General features: G+C 40.9%; 4 protein-coding genes across 4 annotated transcripts; 3 read left to right on the top strand and 1 right to left on the bottom strand.

Moving 5' to 3' along the window:
- Positions 1 to 1,465: 1,465 nt before the first annotated feature.
- Positions 1,466 to 3,612, top strand: LOC120451874 (eclosion hormone). The gene is made up of 4 exons (XM_039635881.1): positions 1,466 to 1,540; positions 2,786 to 2,965; positions 3,042 to 3,070; positions 3,231 to 3,612. Exons 2-4 carry the CDS (start codon positions 2,857 to 2,859, stop codon positions 3,384 to 3,386), a joined length of 294 nt encoding a protein of 97 aa, XP_039491815.1. The 5' UTR covers positions 1,466 to 1,540; positions 2,786 to 2,856; the 3' UTR covers positions 3,387 to 3,612.
- Positions 3,613 to 3,853: 241 nt separating this feature from the next.
- LOC120453365 (peroxidase) lies at positions 3,854 to 24,843 on the bottom strand. The gene is made up of 10 exons (XM_039638039.1): positions 24,404 to 24,843; positions 14,452 to 14,610; positions 9,447 to 9,529; positions 9,065 to 9,155; positions 6,162 to 6,550; positions 5,842 to 6,015; positions 4,806 to 5,736; positions 4,473 to 4,751; positions 4,307 to 4,403; positions 3,854 to 4,235 (listed from the first exon to the last, which is right to left on the bottom strand). The coding sequence occupies exons 1-10, from the start codon at positions 24,412 to 24,414 to the stop codon at positions 4,188 to 4,190; spliced, it is 2,262 nt and encodes a 753-aa protein (XP_039493973.1). The 5' UTR covers positions 24,415 to 24,843; the 3' UTR covers positions 3,854 to 4,187.
- Positions 9,551 to 11,632, top strand: LOC120453366. The gene is made up of 5 exons (XM_039638040.2): positions 9,551 to 9,976; positions 10,071 to 10,262; positions 10,324 to 10,635; positions 11,065 to 11,194; positions 11,255 to 11,632. The coding sequence occupies exons 1-5, from the start codon at positions 9,758 to 9,760 to the stop codon at positions 11,338 to 11,340; spliced, it is 939 nt and encodes a 312-aa protein (XP_039493974.1). The 5' UTR covers positions 9,551 to 9,757; the 3' UTR covers positions 11,341 to 11,632.
- Positions 16,134 to 16,494, top strand: LOC120453310. The gene is made up of 2 exons (XM_039637966.1): positions 16,134 to 16,347; positions 16,415 to 16,494. The coding sequence occupies exons 1-2, from the start codon at positions 16,134 to 16,136 to the stop codon at positions 16,492 to 16,494; spliced, it is 294 nt and encodes a 97-aa protein (XP_039493900.1).
- Positions 24,844 to 26,512: the final 1,669 nt, after the last annotated feature.

The following is a 26,512-nucleotide window of genomic DNA, read 5'->3' as shown; positions in this document are numbered from 1 at the left end:
TAAACAGGGGAAAAGTGCGAACTGGGAAGGAAAAACGCTGCAACTAATAAAAGTTTTTGCTCTTCGACGGCGCGTTCGGTGGTGTGCCACGCCCGCCAACACACTCTCGCTTCCTAGCCATCGGTTGAAATGTTTGCTGTTGTGGCTTTTCAGCAATTTCAACGCACGTCCAGGGGCCACAACACAAAAAGAAGAGCTCAATCCGCCCTGCACTTTAATAATGAGATTTATATTGAACAAAATTGATTGCCTTCAAGGGAGTCAATAAATGGCCCAATAAACATCTCGTTGATCAGGTTCTCCTAGAGCCAATTCTTTTAGTGTCATCATAAACCTAAAGACTAGGGGCGGAAATGCAAAGAGCTCCTGAAACGCTCGCAATATCTTTCAAGTTCGCAACGTTAAAACGAAATGTTTCGCGCAGAGGAAACTTTTGATAAACGTATATTCCTTTTTAAGTTTGAAAATACGTGTAATTCATAGAAAAACGAATTTTTTAACTTACATAAGCTATGTAAAATTTATAATTTTATAAAATAATTTTTTGCTTCACTCTTATCAGCTAAGTAATTTATAACCCTAAATTTTAATTTTGACATCTTCTGCATGTGTCGCCACCTGCCGTTGGCTCACAGACAACATATTTTACACCGTTTCTCTACATATAAATTTAAGGCGACACCTAGCGGTAAAATAAATGAACTGCTTTACGTCGGTATGCGTATGCACTGCTTTAACGTAAGGGTCCAAAATAACAAGTTTTTGACTTTCGTTTAAACGGAAGTACATGTAAAAAAGGAGTTTACAAATTGATAATAATATAATATAAAAACTAAGTACATTTTCGTAGATATGCCATAGGATAAATAGTAATAATCCTTACACATCAAGTGTTAATATTGACTTATGTTGCTTTTAAAATAATTTAATTAATTTAATTTAATTAAGTCCAATGCTTCCTACGTCTTTAACATACATATTTGCAATAACCACAAAGCACATATAAAAATAAATGAACAGCCTTTTTTAAAGTTATTCCAAAACAAATGTTTGTTTTTCCCACCCTTTCACGATTTCCTGATTTACTGACTGTGCTGGCTAAACGTATTTATTAGTTTGTTAATGCTAGCAACTGAGAAGTAAATCTAACCCCACAAGGCGTGCTGTAGGAAGAACAACTCCTTTCGGCAGTACATTTCCTGTTTTGGGCTACAACCTGCTGACCAGCCCGAAACCAGAGCCCAAAGAAACGCAATTAAACTGGCTAAGTAACATCCACTACTCAGAACACCGCTGTGAACGGCACTCAAGAAAGCCAGCCAGCGGAAGTGACATTTTGCCATTTTGCACATATTCAATTAGCTGGACTTGCTGGCGAGATAAATTGATTAATTTGCTTGTGCAAATCAAACAATCCAACGTATAAATACAACAAGAACTCTGCAATCTAGAACCAGTTTCCAGCAAACAAACGTGTTGCCAAGTACTTGGCGAATAATCCAAAACGCCCGCACCTTTGCTGCCAAACAATCAACTACCGGTAAGTTTCGAGCTCCTACGTCACTGGCCCAAAAATCTTAAGTCTGTCTCGAAAGTGTCACGCCCACATATTTCCGTTTATATGACGTATACGCCACTTGGCTTTACTCATTACTCATATGTGGCGCGTGTTGCCAATTAGTTAGGAAACATGCAATTTGTGCCGCATAAAATTAACATAACTACAAAATTTCCCACGATAAAGTTGATTTTTTTGTTTGTTTTTTTTTCATGTTTTAATTTGTGAGATTCGCTGGAATATAATTATACATATATAAAAACCAGTTGGCAGCGTGTCCGGTTGGAGGCAGGACAAAAGAATTCTTATTTTATTTACATTTTACTGGGGCGGCATCTGGTCTTGGATCCGTTCTACGCTTTACATTTTAACCATATTTTTACTGCATTTACAGCGCCATTAATTAATGGGCTCGCCAGTCGCATACGATTTGCATTCATTACGATTTCAGTTCGATTCGGCTGTGTCCGTTCGCTTGACACTTCCTGATACTATAGCAGTTTTTCAAAAGAGCTTTTCGCCATAGCTACTTTCTTTCCGAAGTCCGGTGAATTTTTTAATGTGCTCTTGAAAGTCGGGGAAATTTTTTTGAAGTAATGTGTCTTGGGGATTTGCCATTCTGGACTTTTGGTATTTATTTTAAGGCTTTACGTTTTATTTTAAATTTTATTTTGGAATATGTATGAGCACTTTATTTGCCCTTATGACTAACAAAAAAATCTAAGAGAAAATCTATATTTTTTCTAAAAATTAATTAACAAATTTTTTTGTCGTACATTAATGAAGCTCATCTTTTGACATTCCAATAATTCCATTTAATAAATATCATCCATTCATCGCCCATTTAAAAGTGTAATAAAATCTGTTCAGATAATTATGCAAAATGGAACAAACCTTTTTGTAAGGAGAAACACATTAAATGTGCGTAAATTTGCGTAGCGCCCGCTATTTTGCATACGCTTACAAAATAAAATGGATATTTGATTGGGTTCGTATCGATTTCGATTGACTCAAAGATCTGACGTATTTTAGCGCCACTGGGGCTGCCTTGTCGTGTCGACTTGTCTCGCATCTGCGACCGGCTTCAATAGTTGCTTTTTTATTTTTTGCTGCCGTATCGGGCTTCTTTACTCTGTTAAGCTTTCGCATCTGCGTTTGGGCCGAGAGCATATGTATATAAAATAAGAAGACAAACGAGCGATAATAATTATTTCCAATCCGCTCTAGACAGAAAACGGTCGCTAGCTAGTCAGCTCCCCAAACAAATCGATTGAAATCAAAGTACCAAAACCATCACCATGAACTGCAAGCCCTTGATTTTGTGCACCTTTGTGGCAGTTGCAATGTGCCTGGTGCATTTTGGAAATGCATTGCCCGCAATCAGCCATTATACGCACAAACGATTTGGTAAGCTATATAAATTCCCTTCCGTCATATGTGCCAATGTACTAAAATAGCATTTCATTTTTTTTATTTCTTGCAGACTCCATGGGTGGCATTGATTTCGTTCAGGTGGGTTGGCAATATAAGCTTTATTGATTTTAAATAATAAATATTAAGCTACTACCCTCTGAATTTTATTAAAATCACGTAGAAAGGAACGTTGCCTTTATTCTTAAAAGCTATTCTATTATTTTGACAATAGTGTAAAATACATTTATTTTTCACACAGGTGTGCCTCAACAACTGCGTCCAGTGCAAGACCATGCTGGGAGACTACTTCCAGGGACAGACCTGTGCCCTTTCCTGCCTCAAGTTCAAGGGCAAAGCCATCCCGGATTGCGAGGATATAGCCTCCATAGCCCCGTTTCTGAATGCGCTCGAATAAAGCGATAAGAGGCGCCTCTTGTGCGGTGTGCGGTGTGTGGTGTGTGTGGTGGTGTGTGCTTTTACGGCCTGTGACTCAGGTGTGGATTTGGGTCAATGTGATGCTCAACACGATGATCAAGTCTTGGCGATCTTGGCTGCAGATGCCGACCACAACGATGATGACATGACTTTTGCTAAACAACTGACTTTCCAGCGCGAAACCAAAGAGTTCCTATTAACTTGTAATTGTGTAGTGAATAAACAAATACTTTAGAAAAATGTTTGTTGTTGTGTTACTAAAGGGGGTTTTGTGCATCGACGGGGTTGTTAAATCATTTAACTCTTGCAAACTTTATTGATCTGTGTTTCTTTTTGTTCACCATGTGTACAGCATTATATTTTTATATAATACTCACCTTAATCATCCATAAAAATAAACTAATATTGATTTTAGATTTATTTAAAAAATACTTGCATATACAAAAACTTACATCGAGATATATTTTTCAAATTATTTATGTTTTCTTTTTTGATTGCTTCGATATGCTTTAACTTAAAGGCTCTATTTCTGCTATTTAATATTAATATATACAGAATGTATGGTTCATGCACGGAAATGCTGGAAAGAGCTCTGAAGAAATGGCAGTGTCAAAACTACTGACTCACTATAGAAATGCGGATGGTGAGCAAAGACTAGTTGAGGGACTAAGCAGTGAGAAGGGAATAGATTTTGAACTATAGAAGACAGAAGGTACAGGATATGGAGTCAAACAAAATGAATCGAGATTGTTAAACAAATCGTGAGAAACACAAATGGCATTTACTTCCTAAAGTTCAGCAGCGTATCGGGTATTTCATTGATGTAGTTCTAAAAATCATAAGATGCGTTAATACTTATTTTAAGATATTATTATATTAATCCCACAATGGTTTACTTACATAGAGGGAAGGATCTACGCCATGACCTCCAAAGTCCGCCCATTTAGTCAGATCAATTGATGGTATGATACCACTCTTGCAGGGCACTCGAGGGTTGCTAATAATATTACAAAATAATCATAAAATATTTATAAAGGCTTTTGAGGCGGCGTATACTTATACTTACATTTCATGATCCGGCAAGACCATGGGGTAAATCTGAACAGTATCAATCAAGTCGGTGTTGTCGCAGATCAATCGGGATAGCTTCGCCTTGCGAATCTCCTGCAGTTGCTCGGGAGAAAATGATGACGGCTGGTTGGGCAATTCATACCAAAAGCGATCTCCACGACGCAAGTAACTCATCTGGGTGGCGATTACACAGGCAAAAGTCGGTCCCAACATGGAACCAGGAAGTGATTTTTCAGAAACTCCTCCAGACCAAAGATCAATATCAGCAGGGTGCCTAAAAAATATTTGATTAATATAATAAGTCAAAGGATCCCCTCCTGAAACGTACTCGAATATGCTGCCATATCGCAAAACAGTCTCGTTGGGCATGGATCCATACATCTCATCCCAAGTGTTTGAGGTGGGCAGACCGCAGAATTTCCGGAACTCCATGTAACCGGGAATACCAAACTCCCGACCGCGCTGCATGTTAAAGGACACCAGATCCATTCCAAACCGGGCGCCCTCCTTCTTGAACAGATGATTGGTGACCTCCTGGGTTATCGAGTCGTCCATTGCCTGGGCCACCTGGTTCATCAGACCCATGAAGTACTCATCCAGCACTCCAGCCCGGTACAGATCATAGGGTCTCCTGATCAAATCCGACAGACGTTTTGAGGCAATAAACTTGTGGGCCTTAGACCAACGTTCCACGGCAGTTGGCAGCAGGGAGTGGCCAAATCGGAAGGCAGCTCCCGCAAATGAGTCAATGATGCCGGGATTCACTGTTGAATCGTAGCCATCCCAGTAGCCATCTTTCTGGAGAACCAAGCCGAACTTCTCCATCACTTCCTTGCCCAGTAAAATGGGCAGAAATTCGTTGAAGGTGACGTGCTGAACTATGGCGATATTGATGCGTCTGGCCTCCTGGAACAGGGTCTCATCATCCCAGTGCTTATTGATCTGCGCCAACCCAGTGGCCAATCGATTGTGTTCCCGCGCCATCAAGGTGTGCATGCAGGTGAGCACCAGCTGCTCATTAACGCGAATCTCGCCACCCTCGAAGCAGTACATGCTCTTGTTGGGACGCGTGCATCCCTCATCGGGGATATCCAGCTTCAGGGGCAGCAGATCCTTCAGACCGTACTCCTGGAACACGGGATTCATGCGCATCAGGCCTCCGTAGCCGGTTCTCAGTTTGCGGGCGAATGATTCCTTTACTCCGTAAACGGTATTAGCATCGATGACGCCAGTCAAGGTGTTGAACTGCTGACGGGATCCTAAGTAAGAGAGATAAAAGCATTTAAGAACCATTAAATATATATTACTAAAAGGAAAACAGTTTTTTTTTTTAAATATTTTTTTAAAAATACACATTTACTTACCTAATTTGCATCCTGGACGAGGGGAGGGGAATCCACGCACGAAATCGATGCACTTGACATTAAACAGGCGGTAGAAGTAATCGTCATCGGGAATGCGAATCTCATTGCAGTACGGATGCTTCAGATGCAATGGTCGTTTGCAGCACTCCTCGGGATCGTTTCGGTTAATGGGATCTGAAATCAAGTTATATTAAAGGATTTTATTAGAATTTCTAAGAAAAACTTATTGTACTTCTTACTTAAGAAATGCAGGAACAATTTTGAAACATTTTGTAATCAAATTTGTCTTGCCAATTACAAAGTATTATTATTAAACCTACCCAACGGTGTTCCCGTCAACGTGAAGTCGTGATCCATGAACTGACCCCAGGCGATGACCATAACGGTGCCTGCGTGATCGTGGAAACCGTCGTCGGGATGCATGGTGCGTGAAACCACTCTAGAGAAGGGCAAATCCCGACCAGTCACCGAAATTCTGGGAGCGTTGATTCCGTCCGAGTAAAGGGGACCGATCAGGCGCTGGAATGGAGCATTAGCTGCCCCCCAAGTCGGGTGCTCGATGTTGTTGCAGAGGCCATCGAATCGCCGGTATTTTCCAGGACGACACTCAACTCCGGCGAAGAAGGGTGGACACACCTCACGGATCAGGGTCTTCGAGGTGTCGATCGTAGGCAGTCCTTTTTCGATTTCTTCATACGATAAGCCATATCTGAAAACATAATTACGAATGTAATTTAGCCGACACTTCATCTAATAGCAACCGCGAATATCGCTAAACTTGGCTATTTCCTGCCGCCAACTTTTCGGGCAGTCAAACAACTCATTTACACATAAAAAATTAACACCTCAGTTAAACTAACAGTAATAAAAATAACGAGGCAATAAATATAAAAACACAAAGTAATCACAAAACAACCCAGTTCAGATTTAGTGGAAATTAAGTTTATTAAATATATAAAAATTATTATGTATGTAAGTTTTTAATAAAAATCATAATCAAAGTGCCAAGTACTGCTATTAATCCGAATCTAATTATCTAAGGTCTTGCTTTTTTGCCAATGTGCTCGTAAGATTTTTATTGGAAAATTGCAAAATTATCGTATTAGCCTAGTTAGTACCGCAATTAACGCGTCTAAGTTCGCAGACAGATATTTATGTTGTCTGGCGTTGACAGTCTCATATACTTTCAATTGCTTTTCAATACAATTTTGTATTTCGGTCTAAGACTTCAGTGCTGGCAAACTGGTATTTGCTGTCAGAGGAAGTTGTGTGTGCCGGCACATAAATCGCCAAAGGGACCGAAATTAACTCTACCTCGATGCATGAGAAAGCGCGAAAAGCGAGGAAAGCCAAAGGGAAACTGCGTCCGGCTGGCCATTGTGTGAAGATGGGAAGTGGAAAACTGTGAGGCTTCACAGTCAATTGGGTCGGCATTTTACTCGCCGAGGTTGCAGGGTTGCAGCACGTGAAAGTACCAGAAAAGTGAAGAAGGGAGATCTTGAAATGCGATATCTTTCAGTCGTCCATCATTGATTTACATGAGCCATTTGCTGATTTAAGTCGTCTCATTGTCTTCATAGAATGCCATAAAGCCAGGCGGCTGCCAGACTGGCCGTTTACAACATGTTATTAGCCATAATCAAGAGATTATACAACGGCAATTCAGATGCTGCAGGTGCAACAGATGAAGAAGCTGCCCCCCCTGGTCCGAAAATCAGCATAGACGTCGGGCTGAGTGAAAGTCGCACATGGGGAGGTGATGATGCTGAGCTTTAGGACACACAGACTCGGCGAGACTCCCAATTTGTGGCCAACTGACTCGCCAACCCGCTTACCCAGATTCCACTCCCCGAAAAGCACACAAAAAATAAAACTAAATTGCCAATAAATTGCATTTACGATGTCTTATAAGATACTGTTTGAATACTTTGTATTAAAATAAAACATGATATGTATTTTATTTTTCTAAACAAGGGAATGTTTTTTTAGTAGTGGTAATTGAGGAAATGAAAAATATTTTTTTAAATCTTATTGAGAGGTAGTACAAAATAAACTTGTAACCCTACCATGTGCTCTTATAAACTGACTGAAGGGTTTAATATTTATATGATATTTATTATATTACATTGTTAATATAATTAGCAATTATTTCAATGCCAAATAGCTGTATTTCCTTAAATGTCTGGATTAAGTTCAAAAAATATAATTTGTTTGTATATATTTCCCCCTGTGCAGCGGTCGAATCCGCTGCAGGGGCCAATAGTTGGCCAACCGATCGCATGGCAGAAAAGGAAAACCCAAACTGGAAATGCAGTGCGGCATCTTCCGCAGCTTCTTTTCGAGGGGCAAGACAGTCACGCGCACTCTCACTGGCTTACTGGCTCACTACTCACAACTCACTACTCACTACCCGCTGCTTACTGCTTACTGCTTACTGCTCACTGGCTGTTTGCTAAGCGGTCCATTGCATAATCTCCGTTTGTTTACATCTGCGATGCGAGCTGCGCAAATAGCTGCAGATACTTTTTGCTTGGCAAAAATGCGGTTGCGCCAGTTGGGAAGAAGGCTTCGAATGGCTCTCGAATGCACTTCTTCGGCTGTCAGCCACTGGCCATCAGTCAAAAACGCCAGACAATTAGCATTTGCATGTGGCGAACTTTCAAAAAGAACTGTCGCACACACATAAAAAAGTATCGGATTAAGTGAAAAAATCGTTTAATATGAAGACTTTTCGCCATTTGGTGGAAATATTTATGTAAACGAGTGGGGACTTGTGATTAAAAATTTGTGGCAGGAAATTGCACTCATGAATACATTTAAAGTAATAAAACTAATTGAAGACATTTTAAATTAAAATATTTTCATTTGCTTTGAAAATAGTTTTTGGTTCACCAAATCCTTTACCCACAAATTGTACTATTTTGTTTCTGTGCTGACGAATTCGAGTTTAGGTTCCGATTCGTGGCGAGCATAGAACCTTGGAGGCAAGAAAAGACTCATGAATATTTGACGACTGCAGGGGGTCGTTTCTGTGGTTCAGTGGTGCAATTATTGGTGGAGCAGTGGTGCAGTAGTGCGGTGGTGCCGTGGTGCGCTGGTGCGGTGGTGCACGACTTAACTGCCTTGTCATGCGTGATTTGGCAATCGTTATTAGCGCCGAGGGAGTAGGAGATCGTGGGCGTGCCAGGGCAACTTTCAAATGCGTTTAGCGCTGATTACTTACGTTCGGGCCAATTGAATGGAAATGTCGAGCAGCAGTTCGCCCACGGTGGCCAGTTCCTCCGGCTTCCAGTCTGACTTTGGCTGGGCCACATCTGCAATGAAGTGCAAAGTGCGTTATAGTCGGTAATTTAAGTCTACCATCGAATCTCCATGAGTAGAGTCTTAGGTAAGTTTGGCTTTAAGCCGCAATTTGTAGTTCCAAAATAAATCGTCCTATGTTTCAATTCAAAAACAATGGTATATTATGTGAATCAAGTAGGTAATTATTTTCTATTAGCTTTAATTATTTTGTGTATATTTTAAACACGGTTTAAATTTTCAAAAAATATATTTCAACTTTGTTCTCCTAAGAAAGTACTGTATTGAATTTAGGATTCACTCACGTATACGCTTGCGTGCATCCAAGTAGGCCGCGTTGATGGCATCGTAGGTGATGCAAGTGCCCGGTCCATTGTGGTACGGATTTCTGCAAGTAAATTGAAGAGAAAGCGATTTAGATTGGCAATAACGGGCAATTTGTCGCTTATCACATGCTAACCACACAAACCCCATTCAGTCCTTCTATGACTGTGCCTGCGCACTGACAGATAATGAAATTATTGCCAGTCCAGTGGTTTAAAAAGCCGCGTCGGAAGGAAACAGCCAAGTTCTTGCTCAGTATACCATATAACTTGGTCCAAGTAACATCGTCAGAATGAAGCAGGGAAAAGTGGAACAGACGCGCAGAAAACTAGGACAAATACTTAATATCCACAGTCCAAACTATCTGGATTGTACTTTTCAAGAGCTTTTGCCCAATTGCTGTAAAAGTTCCCTGTTAAGCGATAAATTTGCTAAGTGGTTCAAAATAGTTTTACTGGGCACTCTTATTTCGTTAGTAGTGAAATACTACTATGAGGAAGTGCAGGGAAAGGTATGAAAGTCGTAATGATATTATTTGACCTAAATATAATGTGTTAAAGACAACCTAATAATTCGGTCATTTTCAATTTCATTGCGTTTGTTAGAATTGCGCTCTGTCTTTGCCACGCAACTTGCGTTACGCCTTCCGACCGCCAGAAAATTGTAATTTCTGTGCGAATATTAAAAATGTGCCGCGTCTTCAAAATATTAGCCCCCAGGAGTTTGAGAAAAGATTCGCCTACAGTGCAGCGCCAGTTATAATAAGTGATGCCACCAAAAATTGGACAGCAGTTTCGGTAACTATCCATGGAGTCTTATAAAAAAACACCTTCAATTAATAGTATATGCATATTGCAGTTATTTAACTACTGGTATTTTCGCGATGTTTATACCAAGGCCAAGCAAAAGCAGCACATCAGGGAATGCCAGTTCCTGCCATATAAAACCGGATTTTTTGATATCTTTGACGCCTTGGATATGCCCGAGGATCGGGTGAAACTCAAACCAGACGAACAGCCCTGGTACTTCGGCTGGAGCAACTGTCATGCGGAAACCGCCGAAGAGTTCCGTAGGCACTATGGGAGACCATATTTTCTGCCCGAAGGCTCGGAAAACAATGCAGTCGATTGGTTTTTCATTGGCTCATCCGGCTTGGGGGCTCAAATGCATGTGAGTTCCGAATATTACCGTCAGGTGACATTTTATACAAGGAAATGGATGAAATGAGTATGGGATGTTTAGTGAGACGGATTTCGTTATTAGGACTTAATAATAGCATTTAATTAAAATTTCCCTTTTCGGGTTATTTTTATTATCCCCATATTTTCCTTTCTGGATAGCGAACGCAACTTTTTAAATCTAACCACCATTTTAAAACTATCAATTTGTTATCCGTGCTTAAATTCACGTAAAAATTTTTACTGCAGTCTAATAACAATCAAATAAATTTATTTCCCTTCAGGCCACATCACATACCCGACAGATTTGCGTGTATTTTCTGACACTTTTATTTTGAAACGCCACTTATAATGTTATTTTACATAAATGTAGAAGTGTAATATCGTTTTCGTTTTGATGTATGTCAAATGTGGTTTGCAGATAGACAACGTGAGATTGCCATCGTGGCAGGCTCAGCTGGCGGGCAGCAAGCGGTGGCTACTGGTTCCACCTCCCGAGTGCTACCTGCAGTGCCGGAGATTCGACGTGGTGGTCCAGCAGGGCGACATAAGTAAGAAGCCACTCGAATTGTACTTAAAGTGCACCCTCTACTTATAACCATCTTTCCCAGTTGTGTTGGACACGAACAAATGGTACCACCAGACCTTTGTGCAGCCGGGAGCCATCAGTCTGACGATTGGAGCTGAGTACGACTAGAGTTAACCGGCTGCATGCGGTTTTTCCTCGTGACGGGAAACGGCTGCCCCAAACATCTCCATTCGGAGTCGGACGAAAATATGGCCAACTGTTACTGTTACAGTAACAAACTTAACTTTAACATTGCCATATTACTCTGCTTTTGCCAGCCGGTTTTAATTAAACTCCAAAAACACGCAAATTTCTTATGTCGAGCAGCTGCGACTTAGCAGCCCGGGAAAATCTAACCAAATTGGGGGGCCACTGCCACTTCCTCGAATGGTGCGACATGTAAAACGCGTGTCAGGCGACCACGATGCGTGTTAACAATGCGTAAGTATTAAGTAATTACAACAACAACTGCAGCAACTGCAGCAGCAGGCGCAGCAGCAGCATATTCCGAAAATCTGCCCACAAAATCTGCAGCAGCATTGCGAACTCACGCAACCCAAAACCATTTCGGCTAAAAGCAACATTTTTCACGAACTTGCAGTCATTTTACCCTGTCACTGGGTAATTTTCCTCCGCCTTTCAGTTTCCTTTTAAGGTTTTTGTGTCAACTTATCTGAACAGATATCTAGCACTAAAGTTTGTTCCTAACTGATATATTCCGTATTGCGATTTTATTTATTTTTTGTTTAAGCAGGGCATTTAGCTATCGCCTAGCCTAAGTAGCAAATTTCGTGCATATTTCTTGGGCAAATTTGTCAAATTGAAATCGAAAATGGCAATGTCTGGCACTTAACTGGTGCGCCCGTTAATTTTGTACCAAAAAGCCAGTCGAGGCACTCTCGCACAAAATTTACGAGACCCGGTTAAGTTCAATGTGCGCATAGCCAGAGTTTTATGCCAACTAGAAAGTGGCTTGCATGCGGCACGCACTGCGTCTCTTGCTGCAAGCCACTTTGGGTCCAGTCCACTCCTTTCGATGCGGCTCGTCCCGACACGGACTTGTACTTGTTATCCTGATTGTAAAGTAAAAACTAATGTTATGAGTCCCGGGCTGGGGATCGCAGGTGCGTTGCGAGCCCCGAAACGCCAACACTTCCTGATCGGTATTGAGTTGCAGCGGTCTGGTACACGCGGCGTATGCGTAATATTGTGAATAATTGCAAAAGCGTGTCGTAAATTCGCAGTGAAATATTCAAATATCATTTATCTATGCGGCCTTTTACAATCTTTTTTCGGTTATATTTCTCTAGAGACTATGGGGAGCTACTTCGCTTACGCAGACAGTGATGCAGAAAACAGATTCAGATGCAGATTCAGTTACAGATACTATTGCAGACTTTTAGCAGACAGAGCAGAGGCCACAACGAAAGTGGCCCCAGGCAAAACCTGTATTTAACTTTTAAGTAGGTTGCAGCGACCAATTTTGTTGCTTTTGCTTGCATTTTTCTCAACTGACTCTGGACAGCCAGGTTCAATAGCCAGGCCAAAGTCAGCGATAACGACTTGGCCCGATTGACCCCAAAAATTAGCTTCACTTCACTGTGACCCCCAGCACTCAAAGACAATCGGCAATTGAACAATTTGCAATCTCAATCTGGATCGTGTGACATTTAAAATATGTATGTATCTCTATATGATGTCATAAGTGCTGCACGGCAAAAAATCTGGACCATTTTATATTTGGAGGATCTTCAGAAAGCGGAAAAATTAGGTTGAGCCGAAAAAATGTTGTAATAACATTATTCTTCAGAAATTATAGCAACGTGGTCACAGTTTATTTCTTTTTTTCCTGTGCAGACTGAAGTTCAGTTCGGAAGGCTCCATGTGCTGACAGCGTTTCAAAGTCACTTTTCGAAATCATCTCGATACAAAAGTTTGCCATCAATGGCTGCTGCAGCCCCACGGCAGCTCAGGTGTTTTTATTTTATTTTTCCTTTGGCATCTGCAAGTGTTGCAATGCCATTTGTTTTGGGTTGCCGCTGTTGCCTTGCTATTTTTGTTTGCGGCTTTTTGTCGTGCGGTTTTTGATTTTTTTCGTTTACTAATAAATCGCGCCGGTCTGTCAGGTGACTTCATGATGCGTTCGTCTGCATCGCATGACTCTGAAAAGCCAAAAGGCTGTCGTCGTCGATTCGAGGCCAAAAACCATTTGCTGATTGCCATTAACGAGCCGCCGTGACAGCGAGTGAAACATAAGAAGCCATCATCACACTTGAGAACCCATTTTCCGAGGCATATGTTTTTCCATAAGTATGTTTTTTGACACCCTCAATGGAGTATATAACGCGGAAAATTGCCGGAACTCATATTGAAGTGCAGATCTCTGGTAATTCTACCACTGATTGGAGTTCAACTAAGGAGGACATAGAAATGAAAAAAGTTTGTGCTTTCGAATCGGTGGTAAATCTGCCAATTATTGCAGCGCTGACGCAGCAGACAAGGGGAATTAGAAACGGATGAAGAACAAGGATCTGTTAAGAAAAAAGAAAAGAAAATAATTTCCGTTTCTAAAAACTAAGAAATATTTATAGTTAGAAATTCGCATTTAATGATGATGTTGACTGTCAAGAGCTACCACTAACTCAGTTACCCGTGTGCGGCAACAGATGCAATCAGTTCGCTCAGCGGGCCTCCGACCAAGAAATATATATATTTGTTAGGATAGTATGGGAATATCTATCCCTAGGCATTGCAACTTGTAGACGTCAACGTCAAAAGCTGGTTGCCGAATGATTTCCACTGCTGTTTGTGCTACTAATGATTGGCTCAAAGCTCGTGTGCCGTGTTGTCGTAGGTGTAGAGCCATGTTTCCACCGCTCAAACAAGCTGAAACAGCAGAAACCAAGATTTATGGGTGTCACTCGGGCAGTCCTACACTGCGAACAAAATGCGACCAACTGCAAACAAAATGGGGGAGTAATACAGAATTACAAGATGCAATGCAACTTTTCAGGCCTTCGCTACTCATTTTTAGCTTTACATATAATCACTTACATGTTGTTTAGTAAGTTTATTAGGATTGTATCAGCTGGTCTGTAGTTATGACTTCAGTTTTTTATTCTCTGCACAACGTTTCGGTGTCAACGTTCAAATATTTGAGCCTCAAACATAACCCAGAATGCCGCCAAGCCACTTTTTCAGCCACAGCAGACAAGGCACTTAGTTTCTATTTGTACTCACAAGGTGCCGCGGAATAGATTCACATTGTAGTCGTAAACGGAGGAGCGACCTGGTCCGGCCAACAGAAGTGCACAGTCGGATCCGTGGGCCGTCTGGAGTTGCTCACCAAACTGATGGTACTGCGCATGCGCCACCGCCGCCAGAGACAGTAGAAGTATTCTGCAAAGAAACGCAGGCAAAAGTAGGTAAATTAACACGTTATGCAGGCAAACATGCGGGAAACAGTCACGCCCCTTTGACAAATGGCAACACGCCTGCAGCCGAAGGCATTAATCAGTCAGTCAGCTACTATGAATAGTAAGATAGTAAGGCACTGAGAAAAAAGTCAGCCGTGTAACAAGTTGGAAAATATATTATTTTATTTTAATATTATAGTGGAGGTATTGTAGAACTAAAGGATCTAATGCCAATCCAGAGTAATAGTGACTAGCGCAATAAAGTCAAATTCTATATATGCACTTTTCTATATGCAAATTTAACTCCTTTGATTCCAACTGTAAGTGGCAGCTGTCGGTCGATCGGCAGTCGACGGAGCCCATATGCCTCATGCCGCATGCCATATCCCCAGTTGCATGTAACCTTTTTGGCTCCCCATTGTTTCGGGCGTTTCTATTTCTGTCAGCTTTTGCTGTTGGGGCGGTTGGGGAATTCGACATCTGACAACTGGCAACCTTGCTTTTATTTCGCGGCTTTAATGCGATCTGATTTATGACTTGCAGCGCGTGTTAATCGCTTGTTAGCTTTTGTCGCCACACACAAAGCGAAAGCCAAAAACAAAAAACCCCATATTTTCGGGCAATTGTTAACGGCTTTTGATAAGTATTGATATTGATTGCCATTGTTGTTGCCGCCTCCGGCTAACTGTGAAAGTAAAGTATAGGTGTGCCATGCCCCTTTTCTTATGTAATCGAAAACAAGGTTCAGCTCAAATACCCTTTAACACATTGGCATCGAACTGGAATTAATTGAAATTTTTGAAAACAATTAATTACTTTGTTTATTGCACATATCTGACTAACTCGTTCAACCACACAGCGCAGAATTAATTAAGTGATGCTAGATTGAGATTGAGAAAGTTTTTATGTAAGCCGAAAATGATACTCCCAAAGCAAATGTATACATATATTTAATGCGAATTATTGGCGGTTAATTCGAAATTAATACTGGATGCTCTTTCACTTAAGCCCAATGTTTTTTAGTGGCGATTGTTCCAAAAATGCTTAGAATGTATGGTTTAACACGCTAAATTATTTGGATATTTTTTTAAATTAAAGTTTTCTACAATGAGATAGGCTCTATAACGTGGCAAAATTATGACTTTACACTCAGCAGTCAATGGTGAAAGTATTTTGCTATCCGCTTCCTATCAAGGGTTTCATTATAATGAAGGGCACAGTTGCTTATACAATCGCCAGGGGAAACAATAACGCACTTAAGTCCTTTCACTTTTCGTTTGACAGTTTGGTTTTCTTTTCGCTGACCAAGTCAAGTGAGATACCTTTTAAATGTATCCCATTACAAAGGTTTATTGAACTCCTCAGCTCACCTGCTTCCATTTTTATTGTAGTGAAATAAACATATGTTTTTTAGATAATAGCTCTAAAGTTTCGTTCTCGCTTATAAAAAGGTTACTCTGTACGTTCTAAAATCATTCGAAATCCCAGAACCTAATATTGTACAACATGAAGATTGCGTCTGCAATATTGATCGTTTCCTTGAGCTTTCTGGCTTTGGCTGAGGCCGATTCAGATTTAGTGAGGTGTCCTCAGGCTTGCACAAGGGAATATAGTCCAGTGTGCGCCGAATGGCGTAGGGGCATAGTACGTCCCATAATCAGTCGGTGCACTTTCCCCACTAAATGCGTTCTTAGCAACCAAATATGCAGAACCAATAGAAGTAAGTGTTATTTCTTTCTATAGTTTAATATTATATAACAAACGAACTATACAACATTTAACAATAGAATGGGTTGTCGTCGACGAGAGACGTAAATGCAGGAGTGAAACTACGGATTGCGATGAGCTGCGAAAAGCGTCGCAGTAAATCTCTTGAAAACATCTGTTCATACAATAAAGATTAATCCTGAGCTTATCTAAAAGCATCTTTTTATCACCTGGTGCTTCTTGTTTTTTGAAATGCAGTACTTTTGAAAGTATGTAGCCGAACATAATGGCGAAGATATCAAAGTAAGCTAAATAGATTGGATTGTCATCAGTTAAGAGAGAAGAGTCCCTTTTTTACGTCACAACTGTGATAGGTTGCGTGGATTGGCTTAACATTGAAATGCCTTAAAGACATTTTTACATGGAATAACCCTTACCTTTATCCGCTCATATAACATTCGACTTTGATTAATCACTGGCTCAATAAGTCAACAGAAGACTTGCTGACTCTTGGCCAATGTGCAGTCATAATTTTGGGTTTACGGCTAACACGATTTGCAACTCTTTACGCTCCTCGCGTTAACTGAGTTAAATGAATATTAAATCTGGTTACCAGCGAGTTGCTTTCATTTCGGTTTTCGCACAAGAGTGAATTTGGTTCAAGGCTGCCCTAAAGTATTTCGTGTTTATGATCGCTTTCGGAGTGCCTAGTTCATTAGCCATCATGACAGGGCAATTAGAATGCAAACAAAACGCACTCGCCCACACAGATGGCCGACATCGTGCCACGCCCGAACAAACACGCGTGCCACAAGGGGCAGTGGGCTTTTTGCAGATTTAATTGCCGGGCCCCAGATGCAGATCAGAGCTGCAGGCCACTGCGTAAAGTCAATTAATTGTTGCTCGCCTTTGGGGCGACAGCTTTTGTGAAAGGCCAGCACGCAACGTCCTTCTGGCCAACCTGGCAATATCCACACAACAGGTATATGTACGTATCTGCAATTTATGCACACTGCATATATGCATATGCAATCTTTACACCTGCCCGCAAGAGTCAATTAATTTCGGTTCGTCGATGGCTGGCCAAACGACTTTTACATAAATCGCACCACTGGCTTATCTAAGGCACTTGGCCACACCACCACATTTTTTTCGGATGACACACAACTCGAATGCCGGGAAATGCAAGTCCACATACATTGAATCAAAATTATGCAAGAATGTAGAACACGAATGTATTACACATATTTATTCGTAAAAACATAAATAAAAATACACACGAAAAGTGTGTACAGCGCTAACAAAGCACGGGCACAGTTGCCAATTATAGTCGCCATATAGGACGATCCCTGCCATATCTGTGCATATTTTAGAGCGCATCCAATAGTTGACATTTGCTAATAATATGTTTTTCCACAGGCAGCGCCACGTTAATGGCCCGGTGCATTGTTTGACTTTGTATGTGGATAGCTCTGCCAATGGTATCTGGTATCTGATGCCACTTATGTCATCTTGAAGCTGGGAGCAGGGCCCAACTCTGAGCCCCCGAAAAGGGGCGTGCCAAGAGCATAGGACTTTTTGTTCAAATCTTTCTTTGTTTGCAGCTTGCCACATCACTCATATTGTTGAGGTCTGGCTCGTATGTAAATTGCCCCGTCTTACTTCTTACTTAGTATTTAATGTCATGAAAATGTGTGGAAATGACTTTTGTAATGCACAGAGAAATTTATAATTTATCTTTGCTGCGTTTTCGTTAAAAATGAAAAAGTATTGTGAAAAGAAATTATGACAGAAGTCCGAAAAGATCTCTAAAGCTTATCTTAAAGTTGTCTACTTGTTTTAATATGTGACGTTGATGGTGATTATGTGTATTTAGGTGGAAATAGGAAAGTTAGCATACTGCGGCTTATACATTTTTCAAAAGTGTGTTGATAGAGTTTTTAACATGCCAATAAAGGTTTGTGGGAAGGTCTCTGCTTTAACTCAGATATTATGTATGACATTGCGATAGCTGAGTGGAATTTAATGTGGGAATTATGACTCAGAGTAATATTTGTTTAAAAACAGCTAGAAACACATGGCTGTCAAAGACTTCTTATACATTGAATGTATTATTCTCCAGAATATTGTCCTATCTATATATATTTCTGCTTGCCTCAACTTCACCTTTGTTATTTTTAAGAGCGCCAAGTCTCCAATTCCAAACCGCTATTTAGAGATCATTTATCATTTGACTTACTACAACCTATAAACCAACCGCATTTAAATATATTCAAGTAAAAGCCACTCGACCGCCACGAGCCCGAGTGCCGATAATTGACGATGTGCAAATATCGCGTTTGTGTACTATTGCACTTCTAGCCACTCTCTTAGCCCATGCTGAGTGGATCTCGTTTCTGGGCCAGATTGCTAATGCCAGAGCATGCTGCTTTAATTGTTGCACTTAGCTTTGCTCAACTCTGTGCTCTGGCCAATTGCCTAATTGATTCTGGCCGGACAGGTAGCGTTAATGTCCAATGTCTTCATATCCGCCTGGCATTTCGCAGGCAGCTGGGAAAAAACTGTGCGAAACATATCGAATCGATGGAGCACACATGGCGCATACTTGATTAACGGCAGAGCAATTGCAACATGACGCACATTTATGTGGCATTAGTGTCGCCTCCGATATTTTATTGTACCATAAATTGGCAATGCAGATTAGATGGCAAACAGTACTCGGAACGATAAGCGGGCCATAGCTGCCTTAATTCGCTCTCTGACCCACAAAACGTTCACGATCCTATCGCTGCGAGAAAATCTATTTGGGTTCGCGAAGCTACACGGGAAAAATAATAATTAATAATAAATTACAAACCTAATTGAAAACTATTCCAACGATCTGGGGTAATAGTCGTTCACTAGACACTGCTTTAATTGCCCAAAAAATATGCTTTACCAATATACATATGTAATATAAAATAATATAAGACGTATATGTATTGCAAGGCATAGTTTTGGAATTATTAGACCTACAATTTACTTATTTTCTGTGCAGCATTTTTGGCATGTGAAGGGTTTTGATATATCACCCAAACGGCACGCAATCGCGATAGCATCGGACACGGCTAACGTGCAGTTTATGGACTGCATGAATAGATTCGAATAGAATGTAAACGACCTACAGCTGGCCAGCGTGTCGAAAAACCAAATAAAGTCGGCTTTGATCTCCACATCAAGTGACTGATAACCGAAGCCGGCAATCTGACGCCTTTAACAGCTTATTAATTGGGCGGCCGCCCCTTGCAGATTTATACCTGGCCAACTCGCGGCTAATTGCAAACAAATTGCAGTGGCTAAGCCACATCAGCTAGACGAAGTCAGCGGCAAATTCAATGCCAATGCTTATTGACCGAAAACGAAAACGCTCGATGCAAAACTGGCTGCAGCCTGCCATTGATTGTGCATAAATCAAACAAAAACAACTTTTGCGTCTGACATTAATTTTGCACGCAGAGAAAAATTGTACATAATTAAGATCAAAGTGCTGTTTGACTTCTAGTTAATTTGACTTTGAAATAACCATATGAACTCAAACTATATATTTTGTGCAACCAAATCATATAACCTAATTATTCTTGATAAGGAGCAGTATTTCTTTCTATTATTTGTTTATAAATCTCCCACTTTTATATATATCATTTTTTCTCAGTAAACTCTGCTGTGTGCGTTGGCTTTCGGCGACAACCCGACCGCCTTGACTTTCTTAGCCGAGTCTGAAGTGCACTTCACCGCGGCGTCTGAGCATCCTCAAAAGCAAATGACAGGGAATTGCGAGTGGGCCACGTGAGCAGACGCCTTTCACCTGCCTGGGTCCACCACCAGGTTGCCCGAAATAGCTGCAACAATTACCAAATGTTGAGCTCATACTTCGTTTTAGTGCGGCCGGCGAAGGCATTCAATAGCTCGGCAATGCTTGCCAATTGGCACATCAGCTTGATCATCGTCATCATCATCAATTTGAGTGCGAATGTTGCAAGCTCAGAATATATACGAAAATAGGAAACCAAAAAACATGGAAACCCATGAGCACTCCACTTGGGCTGCCAAAAAAATGAGCCAAGTGAATATTCGGATTCGGTTTGTATTTGAATGTTGCGTTGCCCAGCATACCGACATGCAGCATACTTGTGCTTTACTTAAATAGTTTTCCGAAAAATATCTATGTATGTGCTCAGACACAAAATATGTAACTGGCGGTTGCATCTGTTACTGTTCAATTTGCACCGCTGCCTCGCAGCTTTGCCGCCAGTTGCCACATAATTTCTGACGAGTGCACATACAAATCAAAGGCAGCACGCGATTTGGGTTACCAGGGCTCTCACGATCCCATTCGAGATCCAACCAGAGATCTGCTGCGAATTGCGTCGACAGCCCCTGCATTTCAATTAGCAATCTGTGGTGGGTTCTCTGATAAGCGGACAGCGCCGCCCCGATCGCAGCTGTTCACTTTCGGTTCTCACGCTGGTGGGTGGGTTAATTAAAAGGAGCACTGAGAAAAATGTATGCGTCTTTGAACGCCTTTTCGAATCATAGCTAACTTTTCATAAGAAATATTAATTTTATTTTTTTTACACCTTTTTATTTGTGCTTATTAACCTCTTGTAGTTTTCCCTTGTCATAAAATATACTACAAATTCCTTAAAATAATAAGAAACCTTTCCATTTAGACACAGAACATATCTTTTAGAAAGCTTCGTTGTCCCACAATGTACCATTTTGTCGTACCCATTCGCTACACTTTCTCGACCTGTGAGTCGGCACATAAATAAATAAATAAACTATTTTCACCCGAGCAGCAGACCGAACTCGATCACTTTTCAGGGGCTTAAAGATCGCGATGAGGCACGTAGTTGTATCTTCAAATCATCGTAAGTTGGCGGCCCACCGGAGGCGTCCATTCATAAAGAGCAGCACGTTTGAGCACTCGTCCACTCAATCAAGCCATCGCCACCGTCCTCTTCATGATCCATGATCCCTGCTCGTTCGACTTTCTTTTGTTATAACATCAATCAGCAATGTTCGCGAAATCAAAGCAACATCAACGTGCAGGGCGCAAAAATGTCTAATTTACAAAAATATACCGAAGATAGAAAACCCATTCAAGAGGTGATCGTTGCGGGCAGGCATGACGTTAATTCGTAATTTGAAAGTGAAATGATTTTGAGTAATTTCCGTTAATGTAGCGCATTAATGGCGCATCATCAGCAGCATCCGAAAAGAAGGAGGTCTTCGAGTCAAAAGTGAATGTTGACCAGCGCTCACTCTAAGAAATCGAGCAGTTGCAAAATGTTGTGTACCCACCGATACACACATATGTATATATGTATATCCATCATTGTAAGGCCTCCAAATGATTTGTTTCAATGCTGCCACCGCTCTTCTCTGGGGCAAGGGATTTCATGAGCTGTGCGAGTAATTGTGGCAAACACATCAGACAGACATTTTGCCCAAATATGGGGAAAACAACGGCAATATGCTGCCACAAGTCATGGCTTTTGCTGCCTCTTGTCTTGTGAACCTTGTAAGGCGGTTTATGTAACAAATCCAGCGCCAAAGATATTGCCACGAGCAAAGGCCCAAAAACACTGAGCGATATGAGCACGTTAAAATTTCTATAAAGTGAACACCCCACGTTGCATTTCTGGCATCTCGAACTGGTTACAATAATTTTAATGACCTATGCCTTTACGTCCAGCTCCTTACAATGTCTCTTAGAGTTCCAACTCCCCGTTAGGCACATAAGCTACATTTTTGTCCTATACTTAGTATTGAATTTTGAGTGCCGTTCAACTTAGGAAAGCTTGACTGTGACGGATTTTGACTTTGGCCCTCATTAATGCGACTCCTTATCGTTCGGTCCCGATCTCGACTTCGTTCGATTTGAGTTCGATTTCGATTGGGATCTTTAAATGCACTTCGCATGCCGCTTTCCCAATTGGCACCAACGCCCTGCCACGATTGTCTGATTTATATGCGAGCATGCAAATGGAATGGCTGGAGTGCATTTAGTCGAGTCAAAAGGTGCCGGCAGCCTTGACACAAATTTACCCAGGAGAGCGCAAATTACCGCCGTCCGCCCCCTTTTGTCCACCTCTTACCTCTCCTGTGCCGCAATTATGTATTAATTTTATAACAGTTTGCGCAGAGCTCAGGACCGGATTGGTGGCAAGTCACGAGGCAGATGTGGCCTGCGAGGCGGGAAAGCCAGGAAATCAACAGGTTGATCCGTTTCTGGTCTTCTACATTAAAGGAGAAAGTAAATCGCTGCCTGATCGATTTCAGCTGGCAACTGGTTGGACGTGAAGTTCAACATCCATCCAGAGGCATTGTGCAACTCGCTTTGAACTTCGCATCAAATGTTAATGACCCCGTTTGGCCAACAGACAACAGCTAACAGCAAAAGACCAAAACGGAAAAAAGAGGTAAGCTGTTCGGTTCTTGGTCATAACTATGTTTTATGGGGACTCGGAAAAACAAATCAGCGAACGAGGCGACCCAGCACACAACGGACAATTAGCAGGCACTCGCTAAGTTCCACCCAGCCGGATTTTATGTTCATTGCAGTGTGCCACGTTGGCCAGGTAATCGAGGTGTGAGCAGCTGCCGGCCAACTACCGTTAGCCAATAGAACTCGCCGGGAAGTTATGACCATGTTCCCAGGTACATGACAAATCAGCTGGACACGCCCGTCTCGACTAAGGCCGATTAAAACGAGGGCCAGCTTCAGCTTAGCCTTGGTTTAAAGCGGATAAACTACGGCTCGATCGCCTTGTACTAAGTATAGAAAAGCAAATATGCTACGTACTCGTAAGCCTACTTACGGATTTTTAATAATAAGTTGAATCCTCCAAAATGTAGTAACCAAGTGAGATAAATAAATACATGATGTAACTAATTCATTAACTATCTGTATACGAGTTCAATACATTTTCACAATAAATCGAGACTAATATATAAAACTAAGGTGGTCGATTTTGTGTTTACTTTCATTCATTATTCACAATAGTTTAAGTTAGGAGAATAAAACGTATAATCTCACATTTGCTTTGTAAATAGAATTTAATGAGCAACAGTTAGAAATATTTATTTTGTTGCCAAAAAAAACATGCTCCAATTCTTTCAATAAATAATTGTTTTTATCATTAATATTGTTTTTATGATTATCTGAAAGGACAGCCCTTCGTACCCTTACAAGAAAGCGATCAGAAAATTTCATTTGAACTGCAAAGATATCCCCGAGCATATGTTTCTTTTTAATTATTTTAAACTATTTATAATTATCTATAAATAAACAGTTGTGTGTTGCATTCGAAAATTGCCTGGCGCTTAAAGCCTTATCTTTTGCCCCAAACATAATTGCTTTTTAAATTGAAACCGAAATCTCCCGCTAAGCTCTATTTTAAGCCCGCATTGGAGGTGTGACTTGGAGGTTTTCGTCGGAAGCTGAGATGGCCAAGAGCGTGACCTATACGCTCATTAATTCCGTTGCTCCAGGCGCTGATTTGTTCATCATTACGAGCTGGCTTACGAGGAATGGCTCGTGGATGGTCAGATAGAAAGTGGCAGGAAGCCATTAGCATGGGCAGTTGTTAGACAAGCAAAAACTAAGTCGGTTAACTCGCTGAAGCTGTTGGCCTGAATATAAATGAAATAATCAAAACACATATATGGCGCAATGCCATTTAATTACTCATCAAAAATCACAAGAATTCCCCGCACAAGCTGAACGAAAGCTTTCTGTGCCAACGACTCAGAACTTTCCAGCTGACACATACACGGAAAGAATGAAAAAGACAAAACAGAACGAGAATGCCGGAGAAATGTTTACAGAAAGTTGTCAAGAACCAGCAGCAGACACGTAGAAATTACATAAAAATGAGCAGAAACATGGCTAGAACCAGTCACCGACTTGGTCCAGACATTTCCGAGACGCCCAAACGCTCACTTGCCACACACAGGAAATTAACTGGAAAAATGTGTTCCTAATCTGAAAATGCGGCTCATTAAAAAATAGCCAGCGTACATACCTTAAGATCATTTTGTTGACGTTGCACGTTCCCACTTGGCCGTTAGCCGCCGTTGTTAATGAAGTCTCAAAATGCGTTGGGTATATGGGTAGCTAGTGGCTTATGTTTGGTTAGCGAATACTTAAAGCTGTGAATTAATCCAATTATAGCAGACGATGACCCACGCTTAGTTGGCCTCAATTAATAACGGACGAGGCGCGGGGAGTTCACGAAAGAGTTCGTTGCCTGAGTCTTTTGTTTGGTGCCAGAATTTACCAAGTAACGAACACTTGTCGCGGCTGCGGGTAACTTTTACTATCGAATTTCACCCTTTTGTCTCACTAACTTCAACTTCATTTCCAATGCACTTTGTTTCCTGCCTGCTCACTCACTCACACGAAAGGGCCCCGATTTCTTTTTCTTTTTTCCGCCTGCACAACCACCACGGAGTGTGTCCAACAATTAACTGAGCTCCGCCAGCCGATGCTGCCACAGAAAAGCCAAAAAGAAGCTAGCAAAAGCAGCCGGCCCGCCGTCGACGTTGGCGTCAGCGGAGCAGCGATAGCAGTCAACAACTTTGGTTATCAGCTGCCAAGTGCCGGCGGCTGCAGCGGCAAAAAGCAAAATATATTCAGACGCCCCGAACGCGACTCGTTTTTGAGTGAAAGTTTGAGTGGAGTCAAGTCTCGCTGCGTGTGCTTTGTTGTGAGGTGAATATTTCAGTGGTGGGTTTTATGGCGCGTAGTTTGTGTCTTAAGTCTTTAGATTTTAGTGTTAGATAAAAAAGATTTTTAATGACAAAAATATTAGAAAATTGAAATTCCAGTTTATAAAAATAAGTAATTTTATGAAATTTTATTTTTTATACAACTAAGGTATATTGTGTATAGTATAGACATTTTAAAATCTTTAAGCGGTGATAAAAACCCAATATAATATGACACAATATTAATGTGAATCTATCATTAGTGAGCACATTAACATACACGAAATATTTTTGTTGTCTTTAAAAAATTGACCCGGAGTCTATTGAATGGCATTTAAAATTGCTATTGGTAGGCAAATAAATTATTATTTAAGTACCTTAAAATGCAATAAAATAAGCAAAATACAATTTATGGCCGACGGCAATATTTTGCAAAAAGTTCAAGGCTTGTATTATATTACATTGCATTAGAATACAATTTATTTATAAGGCCTAACCACTTTTCAAAAAAATCCCGTTGCGCTTATAAGTAATCTACATTCGTATATTTTCTTAATAATTACTTTTTACGAAATAGAGTCGTGATAAAACAAATAGTACATGAATTTACAAAAAAACGACAAAAGTTAAATTAACTAATACGAAATTGGTTAATTTAGTGATATCTTAATCTAAAGCTATTAAAGCCTGTGAAACCATATACACCCCCACAATAAAACACATTTCACTTTCAACAGCTAACCACTCGGTAATTATTTAGTAACAGCTGAGCCCCACAACTCCTACTCCGATATCTGTGATCTTCAATGCCCATGTAAAAATAAAATCTCTATTTGCAGTCGTTTCTTTTTTTTACACGTAGCTATTCAATTTGCTAAACCGAGCTGCACCTTCGACAGACAAACTTTTTCGAGCCTCGTCAAATCAGCGGTATATCAGTACGAGCCAATTAATTTAATTTATCAAACCGCATATAAAAATCTGACGAGCCTTCATCGAAAGTCAGAACTCGATGTTAGCACAGTACAATAAAGCAATGCAAAGGAGGCTGAAAATAAAGAGCGTCGTCCAGAAAACGTCAGAACGGGGGGCAATTGATATTAATTTCGCCACAAACACCGCCGAATGAAGTTTTCCTGTGATAAATTTTGGCTGTGCCAAACAGTAGAGTCCGTATCGATTTGGTTGGCCTTTGGCTTTGGGCTGTGTTGGGTTTGACAATTGCTTTGCATGAACGCACGAAAATTGTGCAACATTTTTGGACCAGAGCAGCAGCAAAAAACATGATCAGTATTAACAATGTACCACGCATTTTTAGAAAAGTTGTTCGTGCCACGATTTTTTCTTTTATTTTACTCAATTTTTGCTCGGGGTTGACGTTGTTGTATGAGCATTTAATGCCGAAATTTTGTATTACCGGCCCG

This window comes from Drosophila santomea, chromosome 3R (assembly GCF_016746245.2).
Source record: "Drosophila santomea strain STO CAGO 1482 chromosome 3R, Prin_Dsan_1.1, whole genome shotgun sequence".
Taxonomy (NCBI): domain Eukaryota; kingdom Metazoa; phylum Arthropoda; class Insecta; order Diptera; family Drosophilidae; genus Drosophila; species Drosophila santomea.
Note: the sequence above shows the minus strand (reverse complement) of the source record. Positions and strands in the feature narration are given on the sequence as shown.